This window comes from Sarcophilus harrisii, chromosome 4 (assembly GCF_902635505.1).
Source record: "Sarcophilus harrisii chromosome 4, mSarHar1.11, whole genome shotgun sequence".
Classification (NCBI taxonomy): Eukaryota; Metazoa; Chordata; class Mammalia; order Dasyuromorphia; family Dasyuridae; genus Sarcophilus; species Sarcophilus harrisii.
In genome coordinates this window covers 265790347-265803053 of record NC_045429.1, presented here as the reverse complement: position 1 = coordinate 265803053, position 12707 = coordinate 265790347, and the positions used below count along the sequence as shown (strand labels likewise).

Sequence of the window (12707 nt, the reverse complement as noted above, 5' to 3'; positions counted from 1 at the left end):
CAATCACAAGGCGAGAAGCATCCCGCTCTCTCCCAGATAACCAATTGTCGGGCGTGTCTCAAACAGCCCCACCACACCTTTTTCCTATTATCGCCCAACACAGCCCATCCCCCTTCCCCCTCCCCCGCTAGTCAAAACTGCCCGGCCAGCTGCCGACAACACCCCCCCCTTCCGCGCCTGGCGGCGGCTGCTCCGGGCGGTTAGAACCGCGACCCGGACGCCCGCTGCGCCGGCGCCGTGGGGGGACCGCCACCACCCGAACACCGTACACCCTGCCTTCCAGGGCACCTCCGGCGGGGGGTCAGGCGTCCCGAGGTTCCGCGCTCCAGGGCCGCGACGGAGGCGCAGGGGCCGGCCGCGGGTGAGTCCTCGCCGCCTCGCCGGCTGGAGTTTCCTTTCCCGAGGAGGCTGGGCGGGGCAAGGGCAAGCAAGGAGCGGTGTGTCCCTGGCCTTCCCGTTACCCCTGGCCATGGTCCGCGGGTTTGGAAGCGGGGGAAGCAGATCCTCTAGGCACTAGCCCGGGACACTTGGGGGGGAGGGGAAGCTGCGGGGGCAGGAGGCGGACGCGGGCGAGGGAGTGCGGGGTGGTTGGAGGGGGGAGGGGAGCTGGGACCGAGAAAGGGGGAGGGGAGCTGGGACCGAGAAAGGGGGAGGGGCTGAGGGAGGGGAAGGGATTTAGAAGAGGGAGAGAGCTGCTGCAGAAAGTGGCAGCGAGGAAGAAGGTTCCTGCGGGACGCCGGACGGAAGGCGGCGGGACGGGGCTTCTCGGGAGCAAAGGTGCTCGTCTGGGGTGGGAGGGGGGCGCTGGTGCCTTGTGGGGCGTTGGTGTGTGGAAAGGCTACAGCTATTGGGGAGTGAGTAAGAGGACGGTGGTACCAGACGGGTGGAGCAGGCCGAAGCGGGATAACGGGCTGCGTTGGTTTGGTCTGGCTGGGAACCCCGAACATGTTTTACATTGAAATGTGGGACGCCCACACCATTACACGCAAAGAGCGTAAGCCAGGGCAGCCGTTATTATTTCTGGGGCCTAGACGCGGAACGGGTTGTTAATAAAAGCTTGAGTTGAATTTAACGAGAGGATCAATGGACTTTGGGGAAGCCATTTAGCCGCGTTGAACCTAAATTTACTCCTCTCATAAAATGAAAGGAGGTAGGCTAGATAGGCCTGAATTTCTTACCATCATGAGGTCTGGAGGGGCTCAGATTTCAGATTTCCCCCGATAGTATAACTTTTCTTATCAGTCTTTTCCAGTTGTGTCTGACTCTGCCCATGCCCCCCCTTGGGGTTTTCTTGGCAAAGATGGAGGAGTGGTTTGCCATTTCCTGCTCCAGCTCTTTTTACAGATGAGAAACTGAGGCACAGTTAAGTGACTCGTCCAGAATCACACGGCTAGAACGCCTCTGAGACTGGATTGGATTTGAACTCAGGAAGACGATGAGGCTTCCTGAATTCAGGCCTAGCTAGCACTCTTTGTGCACCTAGCTGCCCCCTAATGTAAATAAATAAATGTATCCTTTCAAATAGGTTTTAGTCACTTAGAAATGAATATGCTTTTAAACCAGTGGCACTGCTAATTTTGTTTTGTCGTTGCATTTTCCTTGAGATGATTAACATTTTAAAAATTAGTGTAAATACTAATTCAAATATAATGTGCTTAATTGCAGTTCTGCTCCACAATATTGTTGATTACTTAATTATTAATTATTATTGTTTAATTTTTAGTGCTCATTATCACCTATGTATAAGTCTTTATAGTGGATTTGCCAGAAGGTGGCGGTACTTAAGACTTAACTTAAGAAAGTTAAAGTCACTCAAATGCCGCCAGATTATACACCAGCATGAAAATGCTACACTGTTTTCTAATGCTTTTTGATAATTTTTTGGCAGTTTTTTTCATTTGGGGCATCCGTTTTTTTATATTGCACTAACAGAAGAGTTTTAAAAATCTTTGTTATGGACCCATTTTGTCAGCCTGGCAAAACTCCTGAACCCCTTCAGAATGTTTTTAAATACATAAAAAAATACATAGGATTACAAAGAAAACCATAATAAAATATAGTTATCAAAGTATTTTTTACAACGAGTTAATTGACTCATGGTTAAAAACTTCCTACCTTGTCATTTTGTTGTTTAATTATACCAGACTCTTCATGACTCCATTAACGGTTTTCTTGACAAAGGTCTTAGAGTGGTTTGTCATTTCCTTTTCCAGTGAATTCAGTTTTTTAAAGAATCAGAATTTTAGTGACTTGGTCAGCATTACATAGCTAGAAAGTATCTGAGGTTGGATTTTGAACTCACGCTTTTTTTTTTTGTTTGTTTTTTTAAATTCTACTGAGCAACTGGCTGCCATCCTTTCTTGTCCTACACCATTCTTTAATTAAGGTACTAAGAGCCAGATTTTTGCCTATGTTACTTATCTTTAAATCCAGGTCATTTGAATCCATGTTCCCTCTCCATTCTATGTACTTTTGGTAGATTAAATAATTTATATTGAAGAACTTTTCTGTGACATGTATGTGTTGTGTTAATATTTTATGTACTTTACCTTCTTTAGTTATTAAAAATTGTTAGTGTATGATAGGGCATTTTTTGAGGTATTTTGAACTTTTTGTTATCTTTGGGTTTTTTCTTGATATTTTTATCACAAAGAACAGGTAGTCTTAATGGAGTGTGTGTGCGTGCGTGCATGCATGTGTGTGAGAGAGAGAGAGAGAGAGAGAGAGATCTTCTAAGACTGAAGGATCTTCATAGAAAAGAAGTTGTGCTTTTCTTCAAAATTTCAAGTTAGAGTCTCCAGGATGCAGAGCCTCCTGATTCATTCAGTAGCTTTTATTAAACATCTGAGTACTTAGCACTATACCTGGTGCTGTAGTGAAGTAGAAAATAGAGCCCTCTGCCCTGAAACAATTTAGTCTCGATTAGGATGTTTAGAGAAATACCATTTAAAAAATTACTTTAAAATTATATATACATGCACATTTATGATATGGGATAGGTGAGGGAGGACCATAGGCAGTACTAGAGAGTAGCTTAAAGATGTGACTGGAGATGAGCATCTGCTCTCAGGAGCAGGGGATTTCACCTTTGAGGAATAGCAGAAAGAAAAAGTCAGAGATGTACTTAATAATACGGAATCTGAACTGGGCAGAGCACTTAGAGGGAGGGAATAGTAACATTTAGAGACAGTAATAGGCTGCAACTGATGAAGAGAAGGGACCATGGGAGAGTGGAGTAAATGTTGACCTGGGATCCAGGACATTCATTTTGAATCTTGCTTCAGATGCTTGAGTTAGCTGTGTTATCACAGACAACTTATCAGAGCCTCAATTTGTTTTTTTCCATTTGTAAAAGGAAGAATAATTGATGTATTCAATACTTCAAAATGTTCTAAGGAAAGAACCTTTGTAAACTATAAAATGCTGTATGTGAGGTAGTTGTAATGATGAAGATGATTGTTAATGTGCCTTTAATGCTAGGCTAGAGAATATTAGATTTTTTACAAAAGGCATCAAAGGTTTGTGAACAAGACCTAGGTTCAAAGCTCCCATCTAACTAGCTGTATGATCCTGGGAAAGTCATTTTAATTTCTCTTAAGTCTGTCCATCTGTAAAATGAGAAGGTTGAATTGGTCTCTAAGGTCTCTTTATGTTCAAAATCTATGATCTATAAATGTATCGTGAATACAGTGTTTGAGAAATTATTTTAGGAGGCTGCATTTGATGGGTAGGAGTAACAGACTTGCAAAAAAAAAACTAATTAGGATGTTATTTAAGCAATGTTCTTTTTGAGATAAGTGGAACTAAGCTCAAAATGGAAAGAAAGAAGAGTCAGGTCCTAAGAGGAAGAATACACAAGTTAATAACTGCTTACAATATAGAGATAAAAGAAAAAGGAGTAAAGTTAATTCTGTAGTGAGCCTGAAGGAGAGGAATGACAAATGTGTCATTGATAGTGATGGGAGAGTTAAGAGGCTGAGATATAGTACTAGTTGGAGGGGAGGAAGATGGTGTGGAAAATAATAGATCGGATTTTTTTTTTTTTTCTTAAGTTATTGTGCCCAAACATAATAGTCTTACTTCCCTTCACATTTTACCTGGGGCAAAATGTAGTCAGCAAATTAAGGAGTAGGTTTATGAAAAGTATTGAATGAAGAAAATTCTTTTGTCCAATATTTATTCATTTACTTCTACTTCACTTAGTTTATGAGGTGTGTCTTACATGAATGAAGTGGAATACACATGATAGAGTCATTTGAGGAAAATTCTCTTCTCCCCCACAAAAAAAAGAAAATACATAAAGCACTCAGAAAATTAAATTAAGAGCAGTTCAAATATTTTTATTTTCTCAGCATTAGATCATTTATACTATATCATATATTTTTAATCAAGCCTTCAGAATAGCTCTTGCTAATAGCAGCAGATAAACTGAGACAACCAGGTTTACCTGGTTTATATTACAATTTGTGGGGAAGGAAGAGAGGTAGAGAGTTTTTCCCTTCTTTAAAAGTGAAGGTAGAAAATGAGTGGAAATGTTCAAGTAATTAAGCAGAGTAATATTTTTGTTTCCAATTTTATTATTGTTGAATTCGATTCACTTAATAAAAATGTGATCTCTAATAATTTTTACCTTAAAAATCAGTTATTACTGCTGAACTAAATACTTTTATATTTTTAGGAAGATTTGCTTTTACCTTTTGGAATGATGTCCACAATGAAGTTAGTATTGACACTTCTATTTTCTGGAATTATAACTAGCTGCAGAGGAAATTCTACATATTATTTGATGCCCAGATTACTCTTGGTATCCTTTGATGGCTTCAGAGCTGACTATCTAAAGAAGTATGAACTTCCTCATCTTCGTAGTTTTATCGAAGAAGGTGTCTTGGTGGAGCATGTTAAGAACGTTTTTATCACAAAAACTTTTCCAAATCACTACAGCATAGTGACAGGCCTGTATGAAGAAAACCATGGCATTGTGGCTAACTCAATGTATGATAAAGACACACACAAAAATTTTTCAGAATCTAAAGACAAAGATCCTTTTTGGTGGAACGAAGCAACTCCCATTTGGGTAACCAATGAACTTGAGGAAAACAGAACAAGTGCAGCTGCTATGTGGCCTGGTACTGATGTGGCTATCCACAATACAACTCCTTTCTATTTTATGAATTATAGTCCTTCGGTAACATTTGATGAGAGATTAGGCAATATTACCAAATGGCTGAACAGTTCAGATCCTTTGGTTACCTTTGCAACACTCTATTGGGAAGAACCAGATGCAAGTGGACACAAATATGGACCTGAAGATAAAGAGCACATGAGTACTGTATTGAAAGAAGTAGACAACCACATTGGCCACCTTATCCATAAACTCAAGACATTGGGATTGTGGGAAAGCCTTAATGTGATCATTACAAGTGATCATGGGATGACTCAATGTTCTAAGGATAAATTGATAAAATTGGATGCCTGCATTGACCGCTCAAACTACACTATAATAGACACAACTCCAGTTGCTGCAATACTGCCTAAAGAAAGTATGTATATTTTTAGAGAGGGAACTGCTGTTATATTGGGGAAGGGGAAGAGTATAAAAAGTTACTTTTTCAATTTTCAACAAATCTGTCTTTAATTTAGACAGATCTATACTCTTAAAGTAAAAGAAATATAAAAGTGCTGGCTTGCATATTTTAAGTAATTGAATATATATCTTCAAGGTAGTGATTTAATTATATAATTATGCCTTATTTTTCTTTATCATTGAAGTAGAGACAGAACACAGATAATTTAAGAGCCATTTATTTTAGCTTTAGAATATATCTTTACTTTTGTTCTGTGTTTACTACAATTAGATTTCCTTTTTTAGTGATTTTAAAATTAGTTTGCCATGTAAGTTGGCAGAAGCTAATGTGTTGGGCAAGCATTTTTTAAAATTGTTACAGGTTATTCACAGTGTTAGTAAAAGAGCATTGATTATATAATTAAGGTATTCTAACAAAATCACATAATTATTTTTATTAATTGTCTCTTAAGGAATATTAGATGACTTTTGGTGGTGATTGTAGTTTAGAAATTATTCGAAAAATACTCAGTAACAGAAATAGTAGGAATGCTAGTAGGAAAGAGTACAAAAAGTAGCTTATATAAATTCTAGTTGGAATACTCACAAACAAGAAATGGTCATTTTAACACAGTTCTGAAATTGAACAAAGCACAAATGAAATATTAGGAGAAAAGAGAAAAACTTTAAATAAGTGTACAAAATGAATTATGCCAAATATTGAAAGGTCTTTACTACAAAAATTATCAGTAATTCAAGTGTTCTACCAAACTCCTTTTTTTTGAGCCAAATATCAGTCTAATACCTAAACTAAGAGGCATATAACCAGTGAATATTCACATAAAAATTTTAAATAAAATCCAAGCCAAAAGGCATATATATGTGTATATGTATATTCATTTATATATATGCATATATAATTATTCATTATGATCAAATTAGCATTCTGCCATATAGCCACAGTTTTCAACATAAGAAGTATATAGCATAGTCATGTTAAAAACAGCAATAGATGTTTTTTAAAATCCCACTTTGACTAACTGTAGTACTAATACTAAAAAATTATGGTAATGGAGGGAATTTTTTATTTTTTAAAATTAATTTATTTTTATTTTTATTAATTTTTATTAATTTAATAAAAAGTATGTCTCTAAAACCAATAGTTAGTATTTCTTTCAATGAAGAACTATTAAAAACTTTTCTATTATATGCAGAGGTAATGCAAAAATGCCACTAAAAGTTGACATGGTTTTAGGAATACTAGCAGTAGCAGTAAGTAGGAGCAATTAAAGGTATAAATATTGGAAGAAAGGAGTAAAAACTGTCCCTATTGCAGATGGTTTGCTTAGAAAACCTCCGAAAATCCACAAAGAAACTAATTGGATCATTATTAATAGTTTCAGAGAAGTATTAGGATATAAGTACACAAAATTTCTTTCATCCCTATCATGTTTTTCCTTTTAGTATATTCATTGACTTAATTGTTCATCTATTTCCTTTTTCTCACAGATCAAACCTATGTTTTTAAAAAGCTAGAACATTGCAGTTCTCACATGAAAGCCTATCTTAAAGATGATATTCCTGGAAGATTTCATTATCAGCACAATGAACGAATTCAGCCAGTTCTTTTGGTTGCTGATGAGGGCTGGACAATTGTGCTTAATGAATCATTTAAATGTAAGTGTTTTTTTGGCTGGCTTGGGGGAGGGAGCAGATCACATTATCAAAAATGCTTTTGTTTTTTATGCGAACATTTCTCACGTTTAAAATATGTAGAATTTTGTCATCTGATTTTTAATTATGATTTTTAATTACCTCATTTCTGAGATCCCTTCTAGCTCTAAATCTCCCTTAGTACTGTCAATATATATGAAATTCGATTTTAATGATGTACACAATCCTAACAAGTTCAGTTATAACAGATTAGAAACAGCACATTAGAAGTAGGACACAAAAGCAGCAAGAAATAACTGATAGCTTTTCAGTAAGTGAAGCGATTGGACTATTAAAAAACAAGACATGTGAATTTGAAGACAATATCATTTTGGAGCCACTTAGTATAGATCCAAGTATCCTGTGGACCTAAGTAGGCTTGATGATACCATTGTGTTACCACATGCTACAAAAATTGTTATCTAAATGACGTATAATTCTCATTCTGAACATCATCATGTTATGATTAGTGCAATCTTGTTTAAAAAAATGAAGGTACACTTCTTCCCTAGGTCTGCCCCCTTCCTTTTATTTAACCTTTTGATGCCTTTATTTCTTTTTTTTTTTTTTTTTAATTTTAATACATCCCTGTCATTTCTGGATATAATCTTGTAAAAAAGAAACAAATAATCCATTGATAGGTCAGCCATCTTTGATGGTGTATGTAGGCATCCATATTCTTAGAGTGTACCACCTCTCCAGTGAAAGAAAATGCTGTTAAACCTAAAAAATTTATATTTCTATCAAAAATAGTTACTATTACATGAAGGTAACCTGAAAATACATGGAAAAATTGTTTATATATGGGACCCCACTCCAAAATTCAGATAAATGTCATTATTTACACTAAATAGCATAGTTATTACTATGCTAAGAAAAACTCTTGTTTATCATGAAATTTCAGGAAGAGCTAAATGTCACGAAGAGTTTTAAAGCTTCTTAGTACTCTATAGTTGATGGATGTGGAACAATGAAAATTGTGCTAAAACTAATGTGGTTTAAGAAAGTTTGATGCTGGGAACATATTAGATCAGTGATCACTTAAATATTAAAAGTAAATTTAAATTACTTTCAGTTATAGTAGGTGTCTTTTATACTAACAAACATAGTCATATTATTTGTGAAAATAATATTACCCTAAAGGATTTGTTGCTATATTATGATCTAACGTTACTGTTATTAATGCCTGAAAATGCAAATTTTTAGTTAGACTAATATTTTCTTTTAATCAGGGTATTACAGCATACCTTAGGGTATTATACTTTTAGTAGTTATTGATTATTCATATGCCATAGCTTCATGTCTCTGTTCTCCAAAGGTTTTGTTTTTTTTTTTTTTTTTAATAAGTTTTCATTGTATATTTCTGAAATTTAGAAAGTTTGGAGTTGGGGAGTTGCACAGAATTTGCCACTCAAAGGACTTCTGATCATGAAATCATTATTGTTACAATATTTATTGACAGTCTGAATTTGTTAATTTGTAATTCACAGTGAGACAGGGAACCACTAATTGCAATCCTTAGTCTATGTTATTGTCACTTTATTAACCTCACCTAATCATTTCTGCTTTCTCATACTGTGAATTCCCCATTATGCTCTTACTCATTTATATTGTTTCCTTTGGTGCTTCCAATATACGCTTTAGAAAATTGTGAGGATAAATGGTAGCAAATAGAAGAGAATCTGGAGACTCAGAAGAATGCGGCAGGGAAATATAGTTGAAATTTGAACATGCTGGGATTTGAATAAGGTTCAGGTGGGATAAAGAGTGCTGGCTCAGCCATAATCCAGAAACCTAGATTTTTATATCTCTTCCTGAAATAATTTCATTAATCAGAGGTCATGGTCATGCATGTGTCTACTACTGTGCTTGTTTTGGAAACATTTTTGAGTTTGGGTTTTTTCTTTTTGGGCGCTAAGCAAATTAATTTGTTTACTAACAAGCTTGTTTTTTTTTTCCCCCAGTAGGTGACCATGGTTATGATAATGCTTTGCCAAGCATGCATCCATTCCTGGCTGCTCATGGCCCTGCCTTTCACAAAGGCTACAAGCACAACACAATTAACATTGTAGATATTTATCCTATGATGTGTCACATCTTGGGATTAAAACCACATCCAAACAATGGAACCTTTAGTAACACTAAGTGTTTATTAGCTGATCAGTGGTGCATAAATCTCCCAGAAGCTATCGGAATAGTGATTGGTGCCCTTCTGGTGTTAACTACTCTGACCTGCCTCATCGTTATCATGAAAAACAAACTGACTGTTCCACGGCCATTTTCTCGACTTCAACTACAAGAAGAAGATGATGATGATCCTTTGATTGGATAATCTGTGAAAAATTTTGACTTTGTGTCTTGAAGCAGTCATTTGAGTTAGTCATCAAATATAAGAGAATTATGCTGTATGGTATATCAGCAAAAGGTACCCTTTGAAAGAATTACAAAGGAGTTAGACCAAACATGTTAACAGTTGTTTTTATACATCTTTCGGTGTGTTAGCAAATATAAACTATTCTGACTGACAATAGATAAGTTCACTAGACAAGCCAAAAAGTGATCTTTTGCTAACTAGAAGTCTGTTGTGCAGAATTATTTTTGCCACTTTTTATTTTTGCAACAATTGCACCTCCAAATACCAAAACTTAGCAATTATCTGTCTATAGTGAATTTTTATATTTGTAAATGAAACAAAATTTTCATGCAGTTCTTGCACATTCATGTATCAGGGAGAAAAAAGTTTCTATATTTTTGTATTAGCCTTTAATAAGACCCTTGCCCTTAAGTAATATATAATATATATATATATATATATATACACATATACATATATATACACACATATGTATATATATTTATGATGAATTTCTGTCCTTGATGTAGAGTTAAAAAATAGGAAAGCAGAGATCCAATTTAAGAAGTAATGATTTTTAGGAAAGTTCGAGTTAAATTTTTGCTAGCCAATGTGTGTTAGTCACCAATTTTGAAAAATGTTTCTTCTTTTATTACTCTAATCTGGTAGGGTTTTATACATACTTCTTGAAGAATTATACCCGATTGGAAATGCAGGAAGAAGTATGACCGATATGTATTTATTTTATGAATGCCTTTTCTGCATGAGTTGCAATGTACTTAGTGTCTATATGACACTTGGGCTTCCTACCCTTCCCTCCCCCCCTTTTTTTCTTGATGAGAGAACTAGACAACTTTAACATTAGGTCTTTGAGTAAATTTTAAATACCTTTGTAGGCATTTTAACCATTTAGGAAGATTTTATTTTTGCATTGAAACTTAGCCCATCCTAGCTTTGTAACTCATGAATTAAAACTATGCTTATTTTTTTTAATCACTGGTTTTGGTTACTATTGTTAACTCATGTTACTTATTTTAACATCTAATGTTTTGTTACTATCAAACATGAATTTTAGATTTAAGAAGTTCTCTCTCCCCTTTAAATATTCTTGATGACTCAGCTTTCTAGGAAGTTGCGGCACCAAGATGATGTCATCTTTGAAGAATAAAAATTATTTACACTGTGATGATGCTCAGTATTCCAAATAATTTTGTTGACTTTTTTTCAGTTCTTATTTGTGTTACAGAAACATTGTTTCTCATATTTTGACTGGCTTTAAAGCCAATGATTTATTGTGAAGGAGTTCTTTCGATCCAGGGGTGGCACTTCCTCATGTTAATTGAAAATGTAAGATTGTTAAAAGGAATTAACACATTGCAACCATTTAGTGGGAAATGTTGTCTCTGTAATCAAGAGGAATACCTGAGACAAATGTATAATAGAAGTGATTTTTAAAAATTCAGTAGTGTGAAATGTTAAATAGCTGAACTTGTAAACATCAATATTGGAAGATTGAACTTCACAAAATATTTTGTTTCCTAAATAAATCAACTTTTGATTATTTATGGTGATGGGATACAGTGCTCTTGTAGATTATCAAATTGATTAAGCCAGCTTAATCTCCACTCAATCCCCAATCCCCAGTCAACTTTGACTCCACTTTGGCAGCAAAATTCTTTGACTAATAAGATAGATCAGTTGGCCTCCAGAGAAGATTCCCAGACCAAGTCTGCAGAAACAATTTAAATGTGACTAATGTATATGTTAGTAAGGGAGTATTGACTATTGAGAGCACATAAATAGTTCATTTTGGGATTGTTTTGTCTTTTTGACAAATATTTGTATCTGATTTTCCCCTGATTATAGGGCCAGAGAATAGCTAATATAAAAAGATAGTAGTTTATTTTTATAAATTAGTGTATTACTACATATTTCAGATTAGAAACTTACTTGTAGAACAAAATAAGCCCAAACAGAACTTAATTGCAAAATATTTTCAGCACTTTAAAAATCTGGGTATTGGCCTATATTTAGAGCAAGTGCCTAAAATGGATGTAAATTATTTTGTAGTAATTGGAGCAGAAGTTGACCTTTACAATGGAATGAATCAGTAAGATTATTAATCTTTGAAAAATTTATATGATTCTTTTCTGAAAATCTCAACTTTCTAAAATGTAACTTGTTAATAAATTATTTAAAACAAGAATATGTATCTGGCAAATCCCAACAAAGTTGGATTATTTTTTGGTTTTCATAATATATATCTTCCTAAGAAAAGAATAGTACTTATAAAAAGTTTATTTTTAAATTATACTTTTCAGTTAATTTACAGTATGAAATTTTTAGTTTGCCACTTTAGAAAATAAGCCAGAATCTGCTATAGTACACTGGATAAATATCTAATAAAATTAACCTTATCAGATTGCTATAACATTTTGGTAAGAATTTTTTTTAAATATGATTCATAAAGCTGGTATCTTTTTATATACTACTTAAAAATGAAATATTTAATTCTGGAGACTTAACAGTTTTCTGCATTGTCAGTTGAGGGTAATAAAAAGTTTTACTTTTTCAATTTAGAATGAAACTGATAGAAGATATCTTTTTTTTAGTATATGGGGACAATTCTGCTATTCTCATGAACAGATAAAAAATTGAACCCATTCTTATATATTCCTTGCAGTGATCTGATATGCTTGTTTATAACAACTTGAATACCCAGCTACTTAGCACTAGAGAATTGAAAGTGTATTTTCATGGTTTTTGAATGACCTCTTTGCCAGTATCTGGTAAACTCTGAGGAGGGAAAAGTTGGGGGGGAGGGAGGGTAAGAAAAAGGAAAAAAAGAAAAGTGAAGAATGGCGTTCCTGAAGAAAATGCTACCCTTTTTAATAAAGGTGGTTGTTGAGGGGGGGGGGGGGAAGGATGATTAAAAATGTTTGTTCATTTTTCCCTCATAAAATACTGTGTGAATAAAATAAATGTGACAAAAGTATGCTTTTTAAAATGTAGCACCTTAAGTTTTAAATAAAATATATTTTGACTTTATTGATTGGATTTCTATGGAGAGATTTTGCA

General features: G+C 35.0%; 1 protein-coding gene across 3 annotated transcripts; it reads left to right on the top strand.

Annotated features, from left to right (window-relative positions):
• Positions 1-280: 280 nt before the first annotated feature.
• On the top strand, positions 281-10815 carry ENPP4 (ectonucleotide pyrophosphatase/phosphodiesterase 4). Of its 3 annotated transcripts, none has more exons than XM_031964755.1 (4): positions 281-361; positions 4679-5540; positions 7073-7240; positions 9244-10815. In XM_031964755.1, the coding sequence occupies exons 2-4, from the start codon at positions 4703-4705 to the stop codon at positions 9606-9608; spliced, it is 1371 nt and encodes a 456-aa protein (XP_031820615.1). In that variant the 5' UTR covers positions 281-361; positions 4679-4702; the 3' UTR covers positions 9609-10815. The 3 variants fall into 3 exon arrangements, with proteins under 3 accessions (XP_031820615.1, XP_031820613.1, XP_031820614.1); XM_031964753.1 differs by having other exon boundaries at positions 9241-10815; XM_031964754.1 differs by lacking the exon at positions 281-361 and adding an exon at positions 688-777 and having other exon boundaries at positions 9241-10815.
• Positions 10816-12707: the final 1892 nt, after the last annotated feature.